The 27,810-nt window shown below is 36.0% G+C and overlaps 2 protein-coding genes across 2 annotated transcripts; both read right to left on the minus strand.

The window, feature by feature from the left end:
* LOC306996028 (E3 ubiquitin-protein ligase RNF183) lies at positions 1 to 5,290 on the minus strand. The gene is made up of 2 exons (XM_079608115.1): positions 5,136 to 5,290; positions 1 to 1,247 (listed from the first exon to the last, which is right to left on the minus strand). The coding sequence occupies exon 2, from the start codon at positions 1,189 to 1,191 to the stop codon at positions 616 to 618; it is 576 nt and encodes a 191-aa protein (XP_079464241.1). The 5' UTR covers positions 1,192 to 1,247; positions 5,136 to 5,290; the 3' UTR covers positions 1 to 615.
* A 2,474-nt stretch (positions 5,291 to 7,764) lies between these two features.
* wdr31 (WD repeat domain 31) lies at positions 7,765 to 27,488 on the minus strand. The gene is made up of 10 exons (XM_079608631.1): positions 27,234 to 27,488; positions 26,563 to 26,694; positions 26,351 to 26,474; positions 24,614 to 24,688; positions 23,163 to 23,307; positions 22,976 to 23,076; positions 21,892 to 21,959; positions 20,703 to 20,844; positions 20,459 to 20,621; positions 7,765 to 9,608 (listed from the first exon to the last, which is right to left on the minus strand). The coding sequence occupies exons 2-10, from the start codon at positions 26,607 to 26,609 to the stop codon at positions 9,448 to 9,450; spliced, it is 1,026 nt and encodes a 341-aa protein (XP_079464757.1). The 5' UTR covers positions 26,610 to 26,694; positions 27,234 to 27,488; the 3' UTR covers positions 7,765 to 9,447.
* Positions 27,489 to 27,810: the final 322 nt, after the last annotated feature.

The following is a 27,810-nucleotide window of genomic DNA, read 5'->3' on the forward strand; positions in this document are numbered from 1 at the left end:
GAGAGAGAGAGAGAGAGAGAGAGAGAGAGAGAGAGAGAGAGAGAGAGAGAGAGAGAGAGAGATTAATGTGAATAAAAAACTGTTATAATATATCATAAGTAACATACATTTTAAAATATAACATACATTACATGTAGTACCATAGTCAGTACCATCAGTGTGCATGACCCAACCATATGATATTTTATAAGGTGCAGTTATGAGTGCCTCCTAAAAACAGAATTTTCACACACACACACACACACACACACACACACACACGCACGCACGCACGCACGCACGCACGCACGCACGCACGCGCACACACACACGAACAAAAACATATGGTATACTGTAAAGTAGTCTACCACAGTATTTTTAAGGGACATGAATAAAAAGATACAAGGTGCCATAGTGTCTTGCACATGTACCATGGCAGTCGGCATACCATGGTAGCGTCACAGTACTTTTTTCGCATCCACTGTCCTTCTCAGCGGTCAAATACAGCAGTAGACTTCCATGATGAGATGACAGTTTGATTTGCATATGGAAACATTCAAAAATATGCTCGTCATGTTGCTTGTTTGTTGTTTATGCTGCCGTATTGACGCGTCTGCTGTCAGTGCCAGTGATAATCTAAGAAGGTTTATGCATGACGAGGATCACAATGATGAGAATGATCGTCATTATGGCCACCGTACACATGATAAAAGCTTTGCACAGTGGCGAGCGCAGTATGGTGATCAGCACAGACCTCTCTCTGGCCGAGGCGCCATCCCCCCCCTCTCCTGCTGGGTTCCCGACGTCCAGACTATGCCTGATGGTGTGTGTTAGAGCCGGGGCCGAGCTGGGCACTCTCTTCACCTGCAGTTTGCCTTTGGTGCGATTAAAACGGATGCTGTAGACGTGCTGCATGGCAGCCGGGAGGTAGGACAGCACCGTGGAGTCATTCGCAAGCTTGGGAAGACCCAAGTCTGGTAACGGGGTGTAGGCACGGCACAACGGGCACTGGAGGGTGTTGGGTTGGGCGGACTTCACGTTCATCCGCGCTAGACACTCCAGGCAGAAGGTGTGCTTGCATTCCAGCACCTTAGGGGTGTTGAAGATGTTGTTGAACTGGCAGAAACAGATGGCGCACTCCAGATCGGGCAGCTCGGCCTCATCCGCGTCGGGTTTGTAGGGGTCACGGAGGTGGTTCGGGTCAGACTCCATGACAGAGGGGGGAGGCGAGAGAGAGGGAAGTCAAAGGACATCTTCAAGGTCCATGTCTGGAGAAGAACAAGAAAAACTTTTGTTTCATGGATTTTTCTTGTATTTTCTACCACCACCCATAGGAAAAATGACATAAAAACAAAAAAACTGGCATTATACACTATGAATATTGTTGGCTCTGTGACTAATTGCTTTAGTTAGTCTTAAAAACCCTGACATTGTACACTACTCATATTGTCTGCTTTTTGACACATTGCTTATGTTCTTCTATTGAAGTTGCTTTGGATAAAAGCACCTAAAAAAAAAAAAAAAAAAAAAAAAACTTGGCCTACACACAACGAATATATCCTCTGCATAACAGCACCTGTCGAATGCACAAATGTAAAAAAATAAAACAATAAAAAAATAAATAAAACTGGCATTGTACACTATGAATATAGTTAACTCTGACACATTGCTTATGTCGTCCTTCTATTGGAAGATGCTTTGGATAAAAACGTCTGTAAAATAAAATGAATTAAAATTAAATTAAATAAAAGCTGGCATTGTACACTATGAATATTGTTGGCTCTTTAACACATTTTTACTTATTTTCTTTTGTTAAAAGTTGCTTTGGATAAAAGCGTCTGCGCCTGCTAAATGAATAAATTAAAATAAAATATAATTTAAAATTTAATTATAAATCTTTTTTTAAAATTAAATTAAAAACCTGGCATTGTACACTACGAATATTTTCTTTGGATAGCGCCTGTCAAATGCTTAAATGTAAAATAATAAATAAATAAAACTGGCATTGTACACTATGAATACTGTTGACTCTTTGACACATTGCTTATGTCTTTCTATTGGAAGTTGCTTTGGAAAAAGTGTATACAAAAGGAAATTAATTAATTAATACAAAATAAATAAAATATAAAATAAAATAAAAGCTGGCATTGTACACTATGAATATTGTTGGCTCCTTGACACATTACTTATGTTCTGCTGTTGGAAGTTGCTTTGATTAAAAGCGTCTGCAAAAATAAAAAATACAAATAAAATCTGTGGTGATTTGCTTATGTTCCAATGTTGTAAGTTGCTTTAGATAAAAAACATCTGCTAAATTAATAAAAGTAATAAAAGTAATTAAAAGTTTTTCTTTTTCTTCAAAAACAACAACAACAACAAAACAATACAAAATACAAATGAAATGTATATGTTAAAATAATCAAATCAAATATTTTTTTGTAGATTTATGAGCCCTGCATATGGTCATCATGTGTTTCGGACATCGGTGTATTCCACACCAGGCTCTTTAACAGCAAGGGTTTCATGCTCAAACAGCTTCAGTGGAAATAACACACACTGGTTGATCAAGCTGCAGATTTGTTCTCGTTCTTGTCCCCCATATACAACTTTCGCAGAGAACGTAGTGCGATTGGTAAACAGACTTGTTGTTTGTCGTTCCACCCACGCTGACCTGTTCTCAATAACAGATTTGCCTTGGAAATGATTATAGGTCTCCATCAAAGAACGGCTCAAAATATGCAAAGCAGCGGAAGGGTGTCCCATTACTGACGCACATAATGCAGGCAGAAAGGTTCGGGTTACTTCATTAGAGGTCCACTTAGCCTCAACTGATCATAGTTTACATTTACGATGCCAGTATAGTCAAATACGATGCATTTAAATGTAGCTGAATGTTTCAGCATTTACCTACAATTTGTTTCTTATTCTACAGACATACTGTATATAATTGAGTGGGTTTCGAATGGATTCGAGAGGATTGCGTAAAATGCAAATAAAAAGCAGATAATCTATTGCCTTAGTTTGGTGTGCACATGCCCAAACAGACAGGACAGATAGACTAAGGCCTGGTTTCACAGACAAGGCTTAGATTAATCCAGGATAAGGCCTTGGTTCAATTAGGGCATTTAAGAAGCTTTTATAAAAAGGCCTTAAAAAAACATTACTGTTATTTGTTACTGGAGACAAAACAACGGCACTGGCACATTTCGTACTCAAATGTGCATTTTAGTCTGGGACTAAGCTTAAGCCTTATCTTTGAAACCAGGGGTTAGACAGTTTCCATTATCTACATCTTCAATCATCAAATGTTGAATATCTGATTTCAGAAAACATACCTGAAGGTTATGACTGAAGACACATTTGTGATCCTGGACCACAAAACCAGTCTTATGGGTACATTTTTTTTTAAATTAAAGCTGAATAAATACACTTTCCATTGATGTTTTGTTAGGATAGGACAATATTTGGCCGATATACAACTATTTGAAAATCTGGAATCTGAGGGTGCAAAAAAAATCTAAATATTGAGAAAATCGTCTTTAAAGTTGTCCATTTATGTTGGCGATTGTGCTGCATTGACTCACAAAAATATATATTTTTTATATATTTACGGTTGGAAATTTACAAAATATCTTCATGGATCATGATCTTTACTTAATATCCTAATGATTTTTGGCATAAAAGAAAAATCTATAATTGGCTATTGCCACAAATATACCCGTGCGACTTGGGACTGGTTTTCTGATCCAGGGTCACATTTGTACATTTCAAAAACCTCCAACGTCCTTGTTGGTCCACGAGTTTGACGGCATGACCTCATTTAAACGCCACAGACATTGCATTTCAATGGTTGACTAATAAACGATGGGCTTTGAGCCATATATTTTGCTTGACTAATATCAAGTCAAGGAAAATGTTAGAGCCAATGCGTTAATATCACCAGTTCTACTTGGTACAAAGACAGTAGACATAAAAATGCAATGTAACACTTTTTTTTGATGGTCCCTTTAAAACACTCTATTGACATGAAGTAACTTTGCAACTACATGTCAACTGACTCTCATTAAAGTATTAGTAGACTGTGCTTAAAGGATTATTTCACTTTCAAAACATTTTTTGCTGATAATTTACTCACCCCGATGTCATCCAAGATATCTATGCCTTTCTTTCTTCAGTCGTCTCTCAAGGTTCTTGAGGAAAACATTCCAGGATTTTTCGACACAGAATGGACTTCAATGGCAACCAAATATCCCAATGTTCAAAGAAGGTTCAAATGTCCGTCTACACGATCCCAGTTGAGAAATAAGGGTCATATCTAGCGAAACGATCTGTCATTCAAAAAATAATAATAAATATATAATTTTGAACCACAAATTCCCATCTTGTACATCTCTGAGATGCGTCACGTATTACGTCATCACATTGGAAAGGTCACGGGTCACGTCATCTAAGTTATTTGTCTGTGTACTCCGGTTCAAAAAAGTAGGGAAGTGCGAAAAACTAATTTTCTCCTCCAACTTCAAAATCGTCCGACATCTTTGTTTTAATTTATTATTAATAAATTTTTTCGTGACCTTTCCAACGTGATGACGTAATACGTGGCGCATCTTTGAGAGGTACAAGACGGGCATTTGTGCTTAAAAAGTGTATATATATATATATTTTTTTTTTAGAAAATGGCCGATCGTTTCGCTAGATAAGACCCTTATTTCTCGACTGGGATCGTGCCGAGACTTTGAAGATGCATTGAGACGGACATTTGAACCTTCTTTGAACATTGGGATATTTGGTTGCCATTGAAGTCCATTCTGTGTCGAAAAATCCTGGAATGTTTTCCTCAAAAACCTTCATTTCTTTTCGACTGAAGAAAGAAAGGCATGGATATCTTGGATGACATCGGGGTGAGTAAATTATTAGCAAACATTTTTTTGAATATCTAAATGTCACTTTATTGTGATGGTCCTCCAACTGACAATAAGTAACTTTGCAAGTACATGTCAACTTATTCTAACCCTACCAGTCTACTAATACTCTACTAACACTATAATGAGAGTTAGTAAGCAACATTACTTATAGTCAACAGAATGTGCCACCAAAATAAAGTGAAACCAAATACACAAATATATTACAAGATATGTAGATTCACAACTACTCACTCATCCTCTGGAAAGATGTCTCTTCTTTTTTCTTGTCCTGGATGTCGAGGCTGTAGTTTGCGTAGAGAGAATGAGAAGTGTCGGTGTCTCTCTTTCTCTCTTTGGACATCTACCACAGTTCTCCTGACATGTTTTACATAGAAAAACAAAACACCAAGAGTCACTCTACAACTTTTTCTATTTTCGCTCAGCTCTCTTTCTTAGTCTTTCTCTACCACTGTGTTATAAAGAATGGCAGCATTTGAATACTGGAGCAGCAACAGGAGGAAACACACAGTCGGTAGTCAAATACAGCCGCCGGGCAGATCGGCAGAGTCCACTCTACAACCATGACCTGAGAGACAGAGAAACAGAGAACACGTACCTGATCCGAAGAATGAAGTGAAGAGAAGCGTTTTATCTTTACTTCACTGAAGAGCATATATTTTTTTAAAAACTAAAAAAAAAAAAAGGACTGTGACAGTATGATATGTTTTTTTCAAAAAGAACATGTTGGTACATGTTTAAAAGTACAGTGGTAGTACCATGTTAGTATTTTTAAATAACAATCATTATAAAAGTGTTTATAAAAGTATAAATGCACTGCCCAGCCAACATTTTTTTATTTTAATTTTTAAAAAAAAATTGGCAACAGTTCTTCTGATCCTAATTGATGGAGTCTGTAGCTTTTCTTTACTAAAACATCCATTTATGAAGAAACATCATGGCCATATTCCAGGATCACAATGTCAAGATTCATCAGGCTTGAATGGTTGTGAGGGAGCATGAAGAATCATTTTCACTGAAAATGAAATGCATTGAAAGTCTTTGGGATGTGCTGGAGGAGACTTTACAGAGTGCTGGACTCTTGCATCGTCAATATAAGATCTTGAGCAAAACCTGATGCACCGCTTGATGGAAATAAATGTTGTGATGTTATTTCCCTCAAGAGGTGCATACATTTTTTTGGTAGTAGCATGAATAGAGTAGTGTACGCAGTAGCAAGTAGCTCCTTTACTCTCCATCACAATACCCTCCCCTATTAGCAAGTCACCTTATTGTGGACTGTTTCAAAAGAGTTTAACTTTCGATATTCTATAAGCTGTTCACTTTTATAACTCTGTCCAAACCTCTTTGGAGTTTGAAGCAGTCATCAAAATCAAAATTTGTTTACTTTTACAAAACACAATTACCGGTAAGTTGTTCAGTGAAACCATTGGAAATCTTTTCTTTGTACTGTTGTCAGTTAAATGAAGTTGAAAGAGAATTAACAAATCACATGTTCTTAAATTTTATTGCATTTTAAAAAATGTCCCAACTTTTCTGGATTTGGGGTTGTATATACCCGACTACTTATGATCGCATAAAATATATTATGAGCTGTTAATAAATATCATTGTACTATCTTTTGATATGGTTTTGTAAATGTAAACATGTTTGTATTGCATATTTTATCAACAGCGAAGATCAAGCTGCACGTATTATTCCACAGATGTTTCCACGTCCTGTTGTGTCTGTATGCAAACAAAGAGCCAAAAAAAGGACTCTTCTCATTGAACTGAAATAATTTATCACATAACGTGCAAATACATTAACATTTCCTTCAAATTGATATCTCGACACCACAGAATTTACATAATAGTCAAATAAACACATCAGTGTAACCTTCACATCCTTCTGTATCATTAAAACAATATGACACAGTATGGACGGTCCTTTCCGCGGTTTGTTCATCAATATAGGCTACTGCTAATGTTATATAGTGGTTGGAAAAAGTATTTGGACACTTTAAAATGCATGAATGTCTTGAAATTTCATTAGACAACAAATGTTGACAAACGATAATGTGATGAACTGCAACCTGTTATTTTAAAACTACATAAAAAAAACTCGAGGTCATGGTGCAAAGGACCCTAGGTTGAAATTACTCCGAACCATCCCTTTAAGTAAAATCAACAAAGAAAATAAGTTACTTTAACTTGGCCAGTTAAATTTTGTTTTAATTGAGTCATTTTTAGTCATTTCTACTTTGTTGAAGATTAGTACATTTTATTTAAACATTATCACAATGAATTAAGACATGCTTTTGAAGTGTATGCTTTACTTAGAACATCAAAGTAAACAATACAGTAGATATGACAACATATCTACATAATAGAAGTAATGTGGTACCCACCCGAACACAGAGATCGCAATACTTACTTAGTACACAACACACAATAACGGTAACATTCGAGTATGAATGTGTGATTGAGTAGAAAATGAACCTCAGATGTCACAAAACAGCAAGTTGCCTAACAAAAGCAATGATAAAACAGCTGGAAAACAGAGAAAAGTGCAACATTATTATTCATGTCAAAAAGTTGAACTTAGTTTTATAATATAATAATGTAATATAAGCTTAAATTGAGTACTAATATAATTTACATTTTTGGGGGTAAATTATTGCCTGAACTAACTTATTCACGCATATTAACTTATTTAACAAATGTTATATATATATATATATATATATATATATATATATATATATATATATATATATATATATATATATATATATATACATAAAGATATATAAAGATATACAAACCATATTTTCGTTTGAAAAATCGGAAATTTGTTCTGATAAAAAGAACCTTTTTTTTTTGCAATTTTCATGGATGCCAAAGGCTTTATGGAACCATATGCCAATAAAGAACCTTTATTTTAAGAGCATAGCAACATTTATTTGATATTTTGCATCTAAGGCAATGACATTCAGGCAGTTTTAAGTGTGATTTAAGTGTAAAAAATACTCTGGGACCACTGTGCATTATGTAGAAATAAAAGAATACATAAAACAAAAACTCTTTGGTTGATATGCTTGTAAAAAAAAAAAAGTTCAAAACAAGGATATTTTTAAATCCATATGGAATCAACACTGCCGGTGTTGGCAAGACAGTATTCACTGGAAGAAGCTGCAATATTCTTTTTATTATAGAATTACTATAGTAATAATATTAAAGGAAAAATATTAAAAACATCAAAACAAAAAAACACTCACAAAAAAAAAAACACATTGCATCACTGATTTTCATTGACTTCACATTCTCCATTGTCTGGCCACTTGTCTCTGGAAGAATATTGAGATCTGCTGTTTTTGTATTTAATTCTCTAAATGGTCACATCATCTCATAGCCGGCTTCAGGAAATACAAGAGCTGAATGTTTACATAAATGTTTAAATGTGTGTGTACGTAAAAGTCTAGCAGCTTCTCTGTGAAAAATGATTCAGTTTCTGGCTCACGCCAAACCCTGAGTCTGTGTATATGTAACTGTGAGTATGTGTGTATGAGAGAGAGAGAGAGAGAGAGAGAGCCTGAGATTTTATATCCTTCTATGCTACTTTCTGCATGACTTTAGCAGCGAACCATTTTGACCCATTAGCCATTACCTAGTGCAAATAAAAGGTCTCCAACAGGGGTGTAAAAGCACAGAGAAATTGTACTCAAGCTCTGGCCCAGCGTCTATATAAAACCGCGGTCGCACAGTACGAGTACTTACAGTGTACTTACCTAAGAAACTGGGTAATATAAGGTAACTACCGTACATGGGTTAAGGTTAGGTTTTGGGGTAGGTTCAGTGTTATTACCGGTACCCAGTTATTGTAATTACTATAATAAGTATAGAACCGGTATACACACAGGTAACAGGACTGTAAAATAAAGTGCAACCGAGATTGCGAGGTTTGAGATTGTGATATAAGCCAGACGTTGTATTTTGAAGCTCTAAAGTAAATTGTAGGAAGTATGATTTTTGCAAGTATTCTATTTCAACAGTAGTCAAAGTAACATACATCTCCTAAAATAATACTTTAGCATATAATGAAGTACAATTACTCCAGTGATTTACACCCCTGGACTCTCCAATAACATATTCAAGCATATTCAGCAACCAAGCAGAAGTGGAGAGGCATTTTATTGCCTATATTGGTTCACTCACACACTCACACTCACACCCGGTAGGGAGTTTTACAGCGACCCAGTCTCTTTCCTTTGGGGAAGTAGATTGCGTTTTTACATCCTTTAATGGTTCATGTAGTCAAGTGGTCATACACTACATGGCCAAAAACATGCGGACGATGTTGGAACATGGATGCAGGGATTTGCTCGCAGATTGCATGGATTCATGCTTGATTTTACGCTCCTGTTAGTGACAGATGTACCTGAAATGTCAAAGCTGTTTAGAATAGGGTGTCCACATACTTTCATCAACGTAGTGCACATTTTGATTTCCAGGAGTTCCAGTTATTAAAGTAGTTGGTGTTCTCTTCCAGGAGGTCCAGATGGAAGTCAGAAGCGAGCCACTTCAGCGAGGCTGGGCACTGTTGACTGATCCAGATGCAGCTGGTGCAGTCCTGTGTTAAAACTGGCACACAGGAGACTGCTGGAGTCACACGGAGCCAGAGACACCAACGGCCCTGAACCGTCCAGCATTAACGTGTACAAACATGCTGAAGAGAGAATATGGAGGAGACAAGAATCAAACCGTGTGGATGTGACTCATTTTTTTGTGATTATTCCGGCCAGACATTTTTAGGAAAAGCTATTTGTTGCAGAAAAAAGCATGACACACTAAATGTAATGTGTTTACTGTTGCCTTCGACAGTAGCTGTGTTTCCAACCACCTATTTTTATGCACATTTGGGATATCAAAAAAAAAAGAATGATGAATGGCAATGCCAAGATGCGCATAAACTCTAAATATGCACATAACATAAATAAATAAATGTTTATTTTAAATGTATAAAAATGTTTTATCTTATAAGAATAAATTATGATGGAAACACATTTACTGAATAAATCCCTCGAAGCTCAACAAAAGACTCAACAGCGGACTAACAGTGGACCGATTTCATCGCACAGCATGTCAAATGCAGCATGCAGCCCCGAATGCAGCAACTCACATTTTATTACAGATATTTTGCACAAGTTTCCCAGAAAGTGACGATTTTTTTCTCTTGAACACATGGGATGGAAACACTGCTTTATTCGCAAACGATTTATATGTTATTCTGCACTTAAATTCGCAACTATAGATGGAAACATCGCTAGTGTTGTTTAAAAAAAATTATATATATATATTTGGGAAACAGGGAACCGTTTGCATTTAAATTCCACAAGTCATGAAAAACCAAAACAGCATTTATTCGAAATATATACATATTTTAAATATCTTTACTGTACATTTTGACTCAACTTTCTGAATAAAAGTGTGAATTTCTTAGAAGATCTTACTAATCCCAAACCTTTGAACAATATTTAATTAAATACATTTAATTATTCTAAGACTTTATACTTAGAAATAATTTTATTGCCAAGTATGTTTGTTTTGAAAAATAGTCCCTGACCGTAAACAGCAACAGAAGTTACATACATTATTTCACCAATAGATGGCGGCAAAGATGGTCTTTATGAGTGAGTCAGTCAGTAGAGAAGACTTTTACATTGAAAGGACTCAAACTTGTGATCACAGAGAAGGAAGACGCAACTGGCAGATGACTATGGGCACGGGAAAACCCCTTAAAGATATCACAGCGGACATTCAAACGGATTTTTTTTTTATATATAGGACTGACCTGAAGGAAAATGCTATATCTACTGTAAATGCATGTACACTCGCTTACTCCATCTCTATAGCTTCACTATAGCTTCAATGAACAATATCGATGAGATCAAACATGTGTTTAAGTTGCTAAGAGTGGTTGGTAGGGGTGTTGTGTAGTGATACATAGAACAGTTGGGTGAAGCAGTTATAGCCAGTGGTTAAATTGGCTTTTATAGGGAGGGGGAGCCCTTATTTACGGTGAATGGTCATCATTCAAATTCACGCTGTAAAATTACTTAATGTGTTTTTACACCAAAGGGGCTCTTTGTATTGTAGTGGCGGTTTTATGATATTCATTGATCTTTAGTAAAATATAGGTGATTCAAAGAATGTCACATGTGTGACTCACTTGTAGTGAGAGAAGATTCTTTTTATGTACCTGGGAAGGCAGAAGGGAGAGACACTCCAGAGAACAGACGAACAAGGACCTCTGACCTAGATGTCAGAAGGCCATTTGCTGAAGGAGGGCTTAGTCTATGGGAAAGTACTGGTAGGAAGGCTCTGCGGAGAAGGCCTTGAAACTTATAGATAAAAGCTGGTTCAGTCTCTCTGGGGGTGTGTCACTCTTCTGCACAGGGTAACAACTGTGTATTAGACTGCTCCTATTCTTGCAAGAATAAATACTTCTATTTTATAATTTGACTATGAGTGTCTCTTACGCAGTGATGTTTGTTCGATGAATTTTTGCCACAACAATTTGGTGTCAGAATAGTGGGATTCCTTGGTCGTGCCTCCTGGACCTGAGATCGGACGGTGTTTGGCCACCTGGACTGAGTAAGTTCCAGCTCTACCTCGTAAACTTGAGAGAGATGGGGCCGACCGATTTCAGAGCCAGGAGACTCGGACACTGGAATCAAAAGAACTCAGAGTGGCACATAACAACTTCTCTGAATAAGGTAATTAAATTCAGTTTAATTGGGGGAAGAGTGAAACTGAACCATGTTGGCTGGGAACTGTTTTCTGTGGTAATGATCTGAAATTAATTGAGGTCTGTGACAGAACAAGATATTTCAAGCAGATAAATAATCTGGAATTAATTGAGAACTGTGACAGACCAAGACATTTCATACAGATAGGTACCTGAGAAATTAATTGTTCCACCACTGAGCAAGTTATTTTTGGGTGCTGAGACTAATTGGGGGAGCCAAGAAAATCGTAACAGATTTTTTGGTAAACCATAATTAGGAGAGCACTAATAGTGCAAACCCAACCGACTTGGGTTAAAAGAAAAGATCGGGTTTGTTTCAGAGACGTCTGACAAATAAAGAGAACGCGCGCAAAGGAAAATCCACAGAGAACATGAGCAGCCAATATGGGGAAGTCTCAAAAGCAAGCTTGCGAAATTTGGTACACCGGTGTTTTGTCAAATGAGATAAAACTAAGGGCAGAAATGTATGATATTGAGAACCACAAGATTAAAGATGGTGCGGGAATCAGTTGAACAGGGCAGTGAGAAACAAAGGTTGTTGTGTCTGCGTTCAACGTGTGTAAAAGTGTGAAAAGACAATGAGTTGTTGGCTTGAAGCAGATAAAAGAGTCGATGTAGAATGTATTTCCATATAGTAAGATTGAATATAACTGATAAAAGGGTTTTATTTTTTAAGACATTAGATGTCAGAAGATTTTGTTTGTAACAAAAGTTGAAGTAGCAAGCAGCAATAAGGCTGTCTTTGTGAAGGATTGAGATATGAGTAATATGATATTTTGGTTTCTGTAAAAACAGTAGAGATAAGTGGCACAGAGACAGTAATGATAATAGTTGTTGAATCGGCAGACTAACCATTTTGAGGAGAAAACAACTGTAGAAAATTTATGTTATGAAAATAACATTTCTGATAAAATGTATGGAACTATTTATGAACGCCTGTTAAATCAGATTAAGAAATGGTATGAAAAGTGAGGTTCAGATTAAAAATAATAATAAGGTATTGAGTATGATTAACAGGGATTAACATGATATAAAGATAATGAATGTTTCATTAAGCAAAATGGGGAACAATTCTATATTTTAGTGGTAAAATAAAGAGTGAAATTATGTTTATTTTTGGTTTGACAACCATTATCTTTTGAACCTAAAGACTCCAGCTATGCTGGGAGTACAGCAACAGCGCGTGCTTATTCAGCCCGGCTTCCGGATGTTAAATGTGTACTTGCTATTGTAATCAGTGTTGTTGATGATAATAACGAATTAGAGAGATGTAAAGACATATTTTGGAATTCAATAATGTAAAATGTCTGATATTTTGTTGATATTAAGTCATTGAAGGAAAAAAGGCATTGGCTGTTTTATAAAGGAAATTATGGGTCGGGGATAATTTTCCCTGTTGTGTTAAAGTTAAACAGAAACTTTGTGAAGCCGCTTAGAAACAATTTATACATTTGTGCAGTTTATGAAAATGGATGTTGTCCCAATAATAATGATGAAGATTATGATTTGGCTATTGATTGAGTCCGCCACTGGTGGACTGTTAAAATAATAGAGAGAACTGCTTATCAGCTCTGTTTACATTTCTGTGGAACACACTGCTTCAAGTGTGCAGTAAGTTGGAGCTGCTAGAAAGCTCAAGATAATCGAACTATAGGCAAGGGGACAGAGAGTGTTTTAATTGTGGTCAGCTGCATTTAGCAGTTACTGTAAATGCCCACTCAGAAAGGTGGAAAAGAAAGTTGATGGAATGTGAAAGTGACGTATTAATGTGGGTTTGAAAGTAGAACAGGATTTGAAGACGATATTAAAGTTTTCGTCTGAGAAAGAACTAAGAATGTGAATGCAGGGCTAAGGAAAGTGAAAAGTGCTAAGTAAATGAAAAGAAAGTTGAAAAGAAAGTTGATAGATGGAAGTCGTAAGTAGATTGAAAGAGAAAAGAAAGTTGAAAGATTTAAGTCGTAAGGAAATCCTTTTAAAAGGAAAATAACTAAAGTACCAGTAAATGTAAAATTACAGATAGGGAAAATATTTGTAAAAGGTAAAGGTAACTAAAAAGATGATTGTCTTTTAATGAAACGTTATTGAGAACTAGAATATTTGTATTTAAGATCAAATAAGTAGAAGTAGCACTGGGTTGCTAAATGTAAAAAACTATTTTGTAGAAATGGATCTGATTAAACAAACAGCTTGGAAATTGACCATGAAGGAAGAAGCTGATGTTTTGGTGTCAAAAGATAAGCTTTGACTGAAACTGTATGACAGTCTCAATATGAGTGGAATTTGTAATGTCTAAATTCCCTGTATGAGTAAAAGACAACTATAAAATTATTTTATATTGAAAACGTATGTAATTGCTGGCAAAGATGTCTTAAACTGGGCTAGAATTAAAAGATAAAGTAGCTAAAGTAGAGAATGTTTAGTATGAGAAACAGTGTGCCAGTCTTGAAGGTCTCAGAGTCTCTGTCTCATTCAATGTCAGAAGGCTGTTATCTTAGCCTGTCATGACAATAAGCTATTTATAGTGTTTCAGCTGAAAATTATAGCATAATGAGATGTTAAAGGAAATCATTGCCATTCAGAGGGCAATTAGTACTTAAATATTTTAGATTGTAAAACTGAATGACTTTAAAGGAGTCTTTAAAATAATAATGTAGACCTGAATGACAGAAGTGACATTTTTGTACTTTGTTATTTTAGGACCAGTAACGTATTTGTCTGATCTTAGCCTTCACCATGACACAGGACCTATGACCATGGCTATAGATGTACACTGAATAGACGATTCGGACATGTCTAACAGATTTGAGTGATTAAATACTGTTGTTATTAACCTGTCTCCCTTAACATTTAATAGGCATGCAGTCCAGATAGAGGTGACTCTTGAATGTGCCTTTCCTAAGCTCCAGAAAACAGCTGAGTTCTGTTGAAGAAACTGATTGTATGATGCGAGCGGGTCACCAGTGGGTACGTGGCTACTCAAAGACGGGATGATTTTCCTGGCCAGGAGACATTCTAACGCAGGGGGTCCCGGACACTGCATCTCCGGATGGAGGTGTTAATATGTGAGAAAGGTATGAGAGTTGAGCGCTGACTACTAGAGGCCAACTGGGGTCAGCAGAGCATTGTTTGACCGAGAGAATGTAAGTTCCTCTATACCACTCACCAGAGAAAACCCCGCAATTCACTGTATGGCTTGTTTTCAATTGTGACAAGTCTGATGGAAATTATAGATAAAGAGCTAATGTGAAATGTGCTTTCAAGAGCCAGCTGAGACCATGAGTTGATTGTCTTTATTTGTTGGGGAGACAGAAACATAACTTATTAATTTATATCAGGAACATGATGTTGTTGCCTTATGGGCAAGGAAAATTATAGAAGTGTTGATTTTGAACTAATATGTCTATAAGATGGTTTTAACTCCTGAAGATCATGAGACATGGTGGGTGGCTAAAGATTAAGACAGTTTTTAGTAGAGTTTGGATAACAAAAGTTAGGTGAATTGAGAATTTATACAAGTATTCAGACTAAAGATAATCTTAGAAAGGCTCATAGCATAATGTATTTTATGATTAATGTAATGGTTCTAATTTGAGTTAAACATTTGTATATTAACATTTGTGAACTATTAAGGGTTCTAGACTGATTAACTAAGTTTCAGTCTTAGGAGGCTGTGTGAAAAGATTATTTGTGTATAGTAAGAGAGACTGCTGAGTGGAGGAAGGGATTTGGTACTCTGTCTATCTTTCTGTTATCAGGCCTGGTAAGGCAAGCTTAAACAAAATAATGATAATGAACAAAAAACAACCCAGCTGACTTTTCTAAAGAAAAATGAATAATGAACAGATAGAACATTTGAAACAGTTTTAGAGGCCAAATTTCAAATATAAAATTATATAAGAGCTACAGGAAAATGTGAAGTTTAAATCTTATTTAAACCTTAAATATTATACTTTTAGAGTTAATAAAAAAAACCCCGAACATTGGAAATGAGCAGTTAACATTTGTGTATCTAGCATGAGTGTGTGTGATGGTGACAGCACTTTATGTCTTGTGTTAGTTTAGGGCAGCTATTCCGCCTGAATAGTGAGTATATTGTGTCTTTAACCTCTGGAGAGTGTTTTTTCATTACAGATGAGTTAAGGCAAGTGACAAATTGTAAAGAAGGCAAATGCTGAGTGAATCTGATGAGAAGATGATAGAGAACATGGGACGAGCTTTAAGTTGAACGCTCCGTCTGGTAGTAATTACTTTTGTCATTCATGATGTGGATTTGAATTACTCTTGGATAAGTTTAGGTATTTATATAAATTGGAATTGTGGAGTTGTAGATCATGGGTTAAAATAAAAGATGTTATAGATTTGACAGCAACAACAGAGATGTGACACATTGGCTAAGTCAATATCAAATTATGCAGAGAGCCATTTATGATTATCGTAAACAAGGGGAGAATGTTTTTTTGACTGACATTGACCAAGTCTGTACAGCACGACCTGACCTGATAAACGATTGATGACTTTAAAAATGGTTGTAGAGGACTGAGTTGTGAGACCAAACAACAGGCCTGAAAAAGCAGGATACGCTGCGAGATGGGCCGTTGCCCTTCAAATACTTCGATAAGAAAATGAGATTGTGGCTTTAAGTGAAGAATGTAATATTTTTGTTTCAGAGGCAGAGAAAGATGTCTGGAGGAAGTTTGTCTGAAGGACAATGGTTGGGTTAGTGTTGAGGGTAAACTTTGTCTGAAGACACTATGTTAAATGTTATGTTAAATTGATGATCGAGTTGTGTCGACCATCAAAAGGGGGATGGTATAACAATTGCCAAATATGGGTTTATTAAGGGGTAATTGGGTAAAAGCCCTGAAAGAAGCAATTCTTCTGCCTAACAAAATTGCTGTCTGGATTGTTTCAACAGGACGTTTCCAAGGGCATCGAAGGCCGTGGCAGAATAGTAGACAAAAGAAAATACGTACTTTACTATCTGATGATAACCTCGAAATTTGTTTTTCTTTACAGAGAGCATGCAGAATTGGGAGACAGGGCAAAATGTGTTGAATAATGGCTATGGATGAATTTTGCTAACTGTCCTGGCCTGATTGTTATTATTGTGGCAGAAAGGTGCTACACCTTGTACAGAGCATAACTTAAAATTTTCCTTTTGCAGAATGTCAGGATGGATTGCATCAAGCTGAACTGATTCTGTTTTCCAAATGTATGAATATTGACTTGTTAACGATATGTGTTTTTCAGGGGAAAAGGACTCTGACTTTAATAAGCAAGAAATGTCTAATGATAATATGGTTCAGTTTGTAAACAGATGGTGAAAATTCCACAGGTCACACCAAAAGGGACAAGGGAAAGACAAATCACTAACAAATACTTAAGGTCTCCATTCACAGGTCCATGGGGCAAACGAGATGATCAACACGCCTGGAGGAGGATGTGGACCAACTAATGGGTTAAGAATGTGGTTTTGTGATGATTTTATCTGATTATATCGAAATAGGGTTTAGTATTGATATTGGTATATGACAAATGATTTGATTGGTTATTGATTTATTAGAAAAATATTTGAGGTAAATGTTTTCAGGAAGAGAAGATCTATTAATTAATGTAAATTATAGGGATTATTATTGAAGCTGATTAAGTAGAACCACTGCCTGATTGAATTAAAAGTAAAAGAACAAAATATGGTTAGGGGAATGGATATGGGGAAAATGTTGAATGTGTAGTGTATGAGTTATGATTGTATGTGTTATTCTGATAATTTTGTTATTCATGGGTGAATATGAGAAAACTGGAATGTCTGTTCAATTGAAAATGACAGTCTATCTGAATGATGATGATGAACAAAATTATGCAGATGATTCAAGTAGAGATTACAGTTAAATGTGTTGATGTTTTCTTTTCTTTTTGAGAACGATTGATATGTAAAGGAGAGTTTTTAATTTTTTTTAAATTTTTAATGCTTTTACCATTTGCATTTTATTGTATTGTTTGTTTTTCCTACTGTTTATAACTATTTTTTTCCTTACTAGTGTGACTGCGGTTGAGCCCGGCATTAGTAAACATGTTTACTTGCTTGCTAAATAATTAATGGGGCTTTCCCCAACAAAAACAGCCTTATGCTTCTTCATCCTAAACTTTTTTTATTCACAGGTTCAAGGAGAGTGATTTTTATGATGTGTGATGTAATGACTTGAACTTGCATTTATTATTATGGTTGTTATTATTATTATGTTTGATTAATAATGATAAAAAGTGAGGAGTTGTAGTGGCGGTTTTATGATATTCATTGATCTTTAGTAAAATATAGGTGATTCAAAGAATGTCACATGTGTGACTCTCACTTGTAGTGAGAGAAGATTCTTTTTATGTACCTGGGAAGGCAGAAGGGAGAGACACTCCAGAGAACAGACGAACAAGGACCTCTGACCTAGATGTCAGAAGGCCATTTGGTGAAGGAGGGCTTAGTCTATGGAAAACTACTGGTAGGAAGGCTCTGCGGAGAAGGCCTTGAAACTTATAGATAAAAGCTGGTTCAGTCTCTCTGGGGGTGTGTCACTCTTCTGCACAGGGTAACAACTGTGTATTAGACTGCTCCTATTCTTGCAAGAATAAATACTTCTATTTTATAATTTGACTATGAGTGTCTCTTACGCAGTGATGTTTGTTCGATGAATTTTTGCCACAACAGTATCAATGTGTAAGGTGGAGTTGAGTAGTTATTCAAACAAAGATCAATACTTTACAATTCACTTACTTCCAAATTATTTTTTGCGCAGGTTTTTATAGATAAAAATCTTTCAAAAAGTGATCCTACAAGGGGGGTTCGGGGGCATGCCCCCCCGAGAAAATTTAGATTTTCCTGATCTCAACATGTGAATTTTAAGGTGTTTTGAAGGCCAAAAAAATGGACAACAGTAGCTTTAAAAGCATGTAGCATGTAGTATTTTATCAGATAACAGATTCTTAAACATGAGAATCAGTTTAAATGTCGCAATGAATTATCCACACTATAAAATGGAAATGCAGAATGTTTATGCTTATTGTTGACTATACACAATCACATATTCGAAACGGGAATGGCCTTAAATAAGAAATTATTAAAGGATTATTTTGCATAGGCTAGATGTTACATTTCAAACGCCAATTTAATCATTCTGTGCCCAGAGGCATATGAGCAGTTAGTATGAGCATCAAAGTTCAGTTTCAGCTACTTTTTCTTTCCTAAATGAATCAATATTTGTGGACTAATCTGTTCATTAATCAATGGTTCAATTACTCACTCATAAAGACAGTCACTTGTCGCCGCCTTCTGGCTTAATGATGCAAGTTGCGCAAACACGAACAATCGTGATACAAACAAGTCGAACACATTCGAGGTAACGTTATACAAATGTATAGAATAATAATGCCAATATTTTTAATAGGGTGCTTGTGTTGTCAAATTAACCTAGTATCCACTGTCTGTCTTTGATCAAACTGATTATGTCTGACGGTCATTTAAAACTTCTATCGAAAAACAGCATTTTATCTCGCACTATATGACCTTAAACTGAAGTGAAGCGCCGCGTTGGGATTCGCGCATGGCTCGCGCTCCTGTAAATCCTGCTTGCTTTGATTGGACTCAAATATTTTGACATTGACGAGCGGTGTTTGAGTGCAGCTCAGATGAAGGTCAGTTATCATCACGATGGGCGAATCATTGCAGCACCAAATTAGAGTTAATATTAGCCAATTATTTCACAACTTTCATTATATACACTCAACAAAATGTATATTTGGTGCTGAAGGAAACGGAGCTGAGCTCCAGCAGAGTGTGTTGTGAACCCGAGGAGGCGGAGCTGCGCTCCGGTGCGGTCCGGCCCAATTTAACCTATGGTTATAGCCGTGTTTTATCGTGAATAAAACACAGCTATTGGCCAATCAGAATCGAGGATTGGATCGAGGACTATTATCGAGATAATCGAGGACTATTATCATTTCTTGATAATAGACCGCTAAGGATAACACACCGTTGCCATGAAAAACAGAGCGTTGCCATGGACACGGTGTTCTTTAGCGGAAGCAATACAATCGTTTTTAAATCAATAAACTCCTTTTTAAATCAATATTTTGTGTAAAATTATTGATTTATTTGGTAGGTAGCCATGTAATAAGCGGGATAATGTACAGGGAGGCGGTTGTTATAGCGAATACAACACCTTCAGGCTCCGCTTCGCGTCGGGGTCCTAATCAGTCGGGGTTGTATTCGCTATAACAACCGCCTCGCTATACATTATCCCTTACATTATATATATATATATATATATATATATATATATATATATATATATATATATATATATATATAAAGAAAAAAAATACAAATTTGTATGTATATATATATATATATATATATATATATATATATATATAAAGAAAAAAAATACAAATTTGTATGTACATGATGTGTACATATACAAATAGAATAGAATTACCAGGGAACATCAATGCATTATGTAAACTAAATAATTTTGATTTTGATTACTAAGCTAATTAATATTTTGGCATTTATTCAAATATTTATATTATTTAAATATATGCCAGCCAAAGGTGATGGGCTTCCCCAGCTGAGTTTGTTTCCTCTCACAGTTTCTTTTTCATCTACCTAAACATCTTAGACAGTTTTTTGACTTGACTTCCAAAAACAGGAAGCTGGCTTAACCCACTGGCTAATCCTCTTGTGTGTTTAAAAAACAGAAAAGTGCATATGTGTGTGTTACCTGCAGTGTTCTGATCCCATATTTTGACTGAGCTGTCATACGATGAGGACGCCACGAGGGCAGGACACCCGGGACGGGGAGGCACAAACACGCAGCACGCTGTGGTCTGCAGGTGTCCTCTGTATTCGGCCACCTTACAGCCGGGCTGTCTGAGGTCCCACAGCTACACACACACACACACACACGCATAAACACACAAACAGATAAACGTATGCACCCTGGCAGTATCTGTACACACACTCACCGTGGCCTCGCAACCCTGCCCACCGAAACCGTTGCTGGACGACAGCAGGTGGTAACAGTTGGAGCTGATGTCACAGTGTGTCTGGATGTACTGCTTGGCTGGAAACGTGTTGGTCACATGCCAGGTACGACTATCCCACACCCTGAGACAGACAACACATGAACAAAGTCAAGTCAATTTGAGTTATATAGCATTTGTTTTATTTCAAAGAAGCTTTACATCAAAATCATGTTGATATGTTTGTAATTATAGTCGTATTTAGCAGATTAGAGTTGTGCAACAATATATTTCGATGGTCCACTTTAGACACTACAACTAAAAGTAACTTTGCAACTTCATGTCTACTAACTCTCATTAGAGTATAAGCAGACTGTTAGTAGACTGTTAGGATTAGAAGGGTAAGTTGACATGTAGTTGCAAAGTTATTTATAGTCTGTTGAGGGAGCATTCAAATAAAGTTAGCAGATATAAAGCAGTCTACTAATACTCTAATGAGAGTCAGTTGATATGTAGTTGAAAAAAGTTACTTATAGTTAGTAAAATGTCTAAAGTGGACCATTGAAATAATGCGTTACCCAATATAGTCTACATTTTGCGATGATACAAGAAATCAAGCGGTTGAGATTTGCTATATAGTTAATATCACTTTACATGAGTATAATGAAAATAATTCTAAAGCATTTATTAATATTAGTTAATGTTGATTTCAACATTTGCTAATACATGATTCGTGTCAAATCAAAAGTTGTATATGTTGATATTTAACGGACATGAACTAATTCTACTAATTAACAAAGATTAAAAATACTGTCTCTAATAAATTGCTCATTGTTAGTTCATTTTACTTAATGCATCACCTAAAGTTAACTAATGGAACCTTATTGTAAACGAACAGATGTATTTCATTTTAATAATTAGCATTAACTAAATATAAAAAAATGCTATAACAAATGAATTGCTCATTATTAGTTCATTTTATGTTAACTAAAGGAAACTTTTTGTAAAGTGTTATTGATATACTATACGTCCAGCTTTACATTTAGAGCTTTGTGATTATATAGTTTACATTTTATGATGATATCACGCAGCTTGTTATTTGTTTAGTAAATATTTCCAGAGAAACACATCTCTGCAAACAATGACTGTACACCATTGTAATGGATCATGTGACATATCACGATCTTCTGACCTGATAGTTTTGTCTTCTGAGGTTTGGACAATAGATGTGCTTCCTGGTACCCAGCACACGTGTGTCACCTGAACAGAGGGCAACAGTAATATTAACAATAATATTAATGCACAGGTATGGAATAATTGACTCTGGGCCATGAACTTTTAGACAAATAATGCACATGTGGTAATGCGTTTGCAAAGTGAGTACCATGTCTCAAGACACTTGTCAGGTTTTTGTCCTTAAAACGCTCGTGTGCAGGACTAATTTCTTACACATCTCATCCCAAACCTCAGTTGCTAATACCAAAACGTCATTTTAGAGCTAGTAACAGAGGCTTAAGCCATTGATATGCAGACTAATGCAGTTATTGGAGAGTTTGATAGATGAATTCCCTGCATCTGTGTGTCTCAATGGTGTTCGGCAGCAGCGTCTCTACTAATAGCGAAGCTGTAAGTTTAACTGCTTCAAAAACAGCGACGTCACTACCTTGCTACTGAGAAATCTCAAGTGGTTTTGCAGATGCAGAACTATTTTATTGATCACGTTGCAGGGCAGAGCTAACAACAATTTTTTTGTGCGCGTGAATGTTTCCGTCTGTGCTGAATGTGTGCATTTGTATGGGAGAGAGCGTGAGAAAGAGAGCGTGTCCATAGATAAAGAAACATAATTCTGACAAATAGTCAGAATTGTCATTTTTAACGTATTGTTGGTTATATTTATTTGCTTGGTCAGTGGTATTTATGGGTTTTGGTTCTTTTGCTGTTGTAGTCTATAAGGACCTTTGAAAATGCTGAAATCATTTGGCGAAGTGATATGGAACTGTAATGCGGTCAAAACCTGCCTGGAACTACTTTAGCTGTGCATTTACTGGAAAATGATTTGCACATCTTAGAACGTTCATCAATCAATCAATCAATCAATCAATCAATCAATCAATCAATCAATCAATCAATCAATCAATCAATCAATCAATCAATCAATCAATCAATCAATCAGAATTAAGCATTCAACAGCCCCATAGTAAAACTAATAGATAGTACATGCAAAAGAATATTAGAACATAAATATTAGATATTTTTTGAAGACTGGCTTTTCTAACCAGGTTGCGTGAGATGGTGTTTCTCTGCAGACATTCTCCCGACTCAATGTCCCAGAGGCACATGGAGTTATCACGAGAGCCCGTGCACAGCTTTGTTCCATCTACAAGACAAAAAACAAACAAACACACATTACAGGATCGTGCTTAATTTGTGCACGTTGCATGTTCATTTTGAGCATTTGTTCACCTTCGCTGACCGCTACACCGTTAACTACGAGTTCATGGCCACAAAACTCCTGGATGGGTTCTGTATCTCGACCCAAATCCCACATCAGCACCATCTTATCCCGGGACGCACTGAAGATGAACGAACTTCCTTTGAGACAACACAACTAAAGGAAAACAGAGATTTATACTGTAAATATATAAAAAACACACTTATTCATTGCTTCATCTCTATGTGTGCAAAATATATAAAAGGTACACTATGTAACTTTTTTTGTTCAAAATTAACACAAAAAAAACACAAAAAAACATGAGTCAATACATCATCAATCCTTCTCCCAAAACGTGTTTTTGTCTTACCATTATTCACTTTGGTAAGCCAATTCTAAGTGTTTATTTTAGACCTGTCGGATGGTTTTTGTGGGAAATTGCGTACATACGTCACTCATGTGTGTCTCGTCATATCTGTAAATAAAGAAAAGTTACACCTACTTTGACGTGTGTATGGTGTGGTAGTGGGATAAGTTAGTGTTCACAACACACAAAAAAGGTTGCCGAAAAGTGCAGAACAGAGGAGAGTCTGCAGGCAAAACGAGAACGTGACCGAGCTCGTAATAAAACAAGAACGGAGATGCCATTTTTATTACTCAACAGGTAAGATATTCACAGATAAATGGCCATATGTAGCTCCCTAACAGAGTTCATTGTAAAGTAGGGCTGTAAACGATTAATCGCGATTAATCGAATCCAAAATAAAAGTTTGTGTTTACATAATATATGCGTGTGTATAATTATTTTGTATATATAAATACACACACATGCATGTATATATTTAAGAAAAATGTGTTATTTATTAATAAAATAGTTCAATTTATATATAATATAAATCATATAAAAATATATATGCAGTATATAAATGCAAATATTTCTCAAATATATACATGCATGTGTGTGTATTTATATATACAAAATAATTATATACAATACACACACATATATTATGTAAACACAAACTTTGATTTTGGATTCGTTTACAGCCCTATTGTAAAGCATTATCTATTGTGAAGGTTCATTTCATTATGGTTGTTGTAGCGCTGTGCTGGAATTTATTCTCAAGAAAGTACCGTGTCTATTAATGTGTAAAGATACAGTAACGTCTTCAGATAGTCATCTTGAGATCATTTCCATCTAAACTGGTTATATATCTTAAGAATGAATGTTTTATGAGCAGTATGATAACCATATTCATCTGCACAGTCAAGCAGAGCTGAAGCACAACCAAATCAATGTTCTTCTGCCAAATGCATGCGGTTTTCTTTTTTAACCACTAGAGGGCCAAAAGTTACATAGTGCACCTTTAATCTGTTTTGTTTATTTTTGTTCCACCATTGAAAGTGGTTCCAAAACAAGTAAAAGCAGGACCCGACATTGCTCGCAGAATCTAATTAGAAAGAGTTACTGTAGTTTTATTACCTTTGTAATCTCTCTGCTATGGCCCGGGAATGATTTACACAGTTTTCCAGCCTTCCAGTCGTAGACAACAACAGCCTGGCCAAAAAACAACAACACAAATCAGATTGAAATGCATATTTCAATCAAACTTTGAACAAGATATTATGACGATTATTGCCTGTTTGTGTAAAGCCTTAAATCTGGAGCATGTAATTCCTAGTGGCACCAACCTGAACTGCAAATGTAGCAAGATTTTGACATTTTGACATGCTTAATGTTGTCTGACGTTGCTACGATGTTAAGAGTGGTTTAAGCATGTTGCTATGGTGTTCCAGGTGGTTGCTAGGTACTAAGACAGGATGATACAGATCATGTATCATCTCAAAGAGGTGTATTTTCTGAAAATTTTATATATTTTAAAATGTAATTATCCCTGTGATGTAAAGCTGAATATTCAGCATCCATACTCCAGTATTCAGTGTCACATGATCCTTCAGAAATCATTCCAATATGAAGATTTGCTGCTCGATAAACACTTCTGATTATTATCAATGTTTAAAACAGTTGTGCTGCTTAATTATTTTTTTCTGTGTGGATACAGTAGCAATTTTTTATGATTCTTTGATGAATAGAAAGTTCAAAAGAACAGAATAAAAAACCCCTGAAATCTATTGTAACATTATAAATGCCTTTACTGTCACTTTTGGTCAGTTTAATGTGTCCTTGCTGAATAAATGTATTCATTTCTTTCAAAGAAGAAAAATAGAAATGTATTTCAATGAAAGATTGATTTGACATATTCTTTTATTACGTGAGAACAAAGAATGTGGAGTCATGGGAGACATGAAGCTATAGCACAGTGTAGGAAATTGAATTGACAGGAACAACAGTCAAAAATAGTTATGATGACAGTCACAATGTCAATATACAAAAATATCTGACCACAGACCATGCATGCTGCCTGTGACCCTGCTGCTTTTGACCAATCAGAATCACGTATTTCACAGAGCTTTAATAATCAAGATTTAAAGGTTTGTTCAAGTTACTATGAGCAATAAAGCACCATTAATGATGCTTTACAAACATACAGAAGTCAATTGAGAACTTACATTTTTTTCATTTATAAAAAAATATTATACCATTTATTATTTATGAAATAATATTCATAAATTTCATTTATGTATTGATAGCAACTAAAGAGTTTACAGTACATTAGGAAGGGTTAGTTAGTTTATACAAGTGTTATTTTAGTATTAATTATACGTTATTATTAATTCATGCATTTTCAGTTTAAGTTTTAGTAATTTTACTATGCACTTTCGTAAATATTTATATTATTATCTTCTATTATAATTTTTATTTCAGTTTTAGTAATTTTCAAGTACTTCAACGTAGTTTGTTTTAAATTGTCATCTAGCCAACTATTTTATTTCAGCTATCAAATTTGTACAAATACATTTTTTTTAATAGATTAATTTTCAATAACACTTGACTACACTAATGTTTCACTTTGCCGCAGTTTTATAACACTACTGTGTAATTTAGCAGGTCCTTTAAAGAAAAACAAAAGATAAAATGCTTTGAATTTTGTTCCATTCAGTTGTAACTGCTTCATTATCAGTCAGCAACAGTAAAACCAACAAGGCAAAGCAGTGAAAGGTCAATTGTTTTGCATTTCCAATGGGTGCTGAAGCACTGACTTCACCTTTGACATCCAACACGCAACACTCGTTAATCTCAAAAACTTCTCCAGCTCACCTGGTCATGCCCCCCTGATGCGCAGAGGTCAGAGGTCAGGCTGACGACACAGTTGATGGCATCTGTGTGAGCGGGTTCATACTGCACTACCTGTGGCACGAGTGCAGTCTCCCCCTCTTTGACCCTGTCAAGGTGATAACAACAACAGAGCCTCAATGACCACAAACTCACCACAGGCCTCTGTCAAATCATCATTGCTCGTCATATCTCACTTGTAAATGTCTGAGCGCCGCCGGAACTTGCTCTGTAGTTTCCCCATGTTTGTATGGGTGTCCGATCACCTGATATCAGGAGGACTCTCTCATCTCCCCACGTCGCAAGCCATCCACAGACTCTTTCGGGGTCTGAGAGAATGACACAGTTTTTTTTACATGTTGATGAAGACATCAGTCCCTGGCAACCTCACACGGGAGCTATTAGCTGCCAAGAACAGATGCTGATGTTGTCTCTAGCATAAGCTGGTAATCAGTTATGTATTGGACTCAGTTATGTATGGGCACAGCTTGCATCTGAGAGCTACAGGAAGAAGACAGGGAGGGCGACCTGAATCCTATTAAGTGCATTAGTTCCTCATCGCATTAGGTAACAAGAAAGATGCAATATGGCAATATTTGGCCAAACCAATATCCCCAGTAGACATCTTCTGCAATAATCCTTCATATGAAAATAAACAGCAATATGCAGATATTTATATATAGGTATATATCTATGTTATTGGTGCCAGTGCACAATGCATTGCTCATTTGAAGGCAATCCAGCAAGCACTGCATGACATATGCAACATCGCTGGCTTTTAACCCATGCATCTACTATTAAACTACATTAGACACACGTAGACGCTGTTTAAATTCAGTGAAGTTCGCGAGGACAAAACTAAACTTACCGTCCCGTGCCGTAAGACGATTATCCGGGTTTCCCAATCAGTGTGCCAGTGTTATTGTGAATGCCTCGCATGTGTGTGAGTGTGTGATGTCGGAGATATTTGAAAGTACGTGAACGAAGGATTTATCGCGCATCGTGATCCGTTTCGGCAGTAAATCTTCCGCGGCTCCTCGAGTTCAGCTTCTCAATCTCCATAGCGTGAGCGACGCTTTCGCTGTTACCAGGCACACGAGATCACGTGAGCACACACACACACAAACAGGGGGCGGGGCTTCAGGTCACATGAACTGTCTGAATAAAATAATTACTACTATTAATTTATATACAACAAAACAAGCAATAAAATAAACAGAAAACGAAACTAAAAAAAAAAAAAAAATTATTCAAAATTATTATTTTAAAATGTTCAACACGGGAAACAGCTACAAAACGCATACATACATATGCAGTAGGCTATGCACAATAATGGAACATAAATATCTCTTAGAAATATCATATTACATAACGACAAATATGTCTTCAAACCTTACAGTTAAAGAATCATAAAACATATTTAAGTCAGTGGAAATCAATCTCAT

The sequence above is a fragment of the Phoxinus phoxinus genome (assembly GCF_949152265.1).
Source record: "Phoxinus phoxinus genome assembly, chromosome: 3".
Taxonomy (NCBI): Eukaryota; Metazoa; Chordata; class Actinopteri; order Cypriniformes; family Leuciscidae; genus Phoxinus; species Phoxinus phoxinus.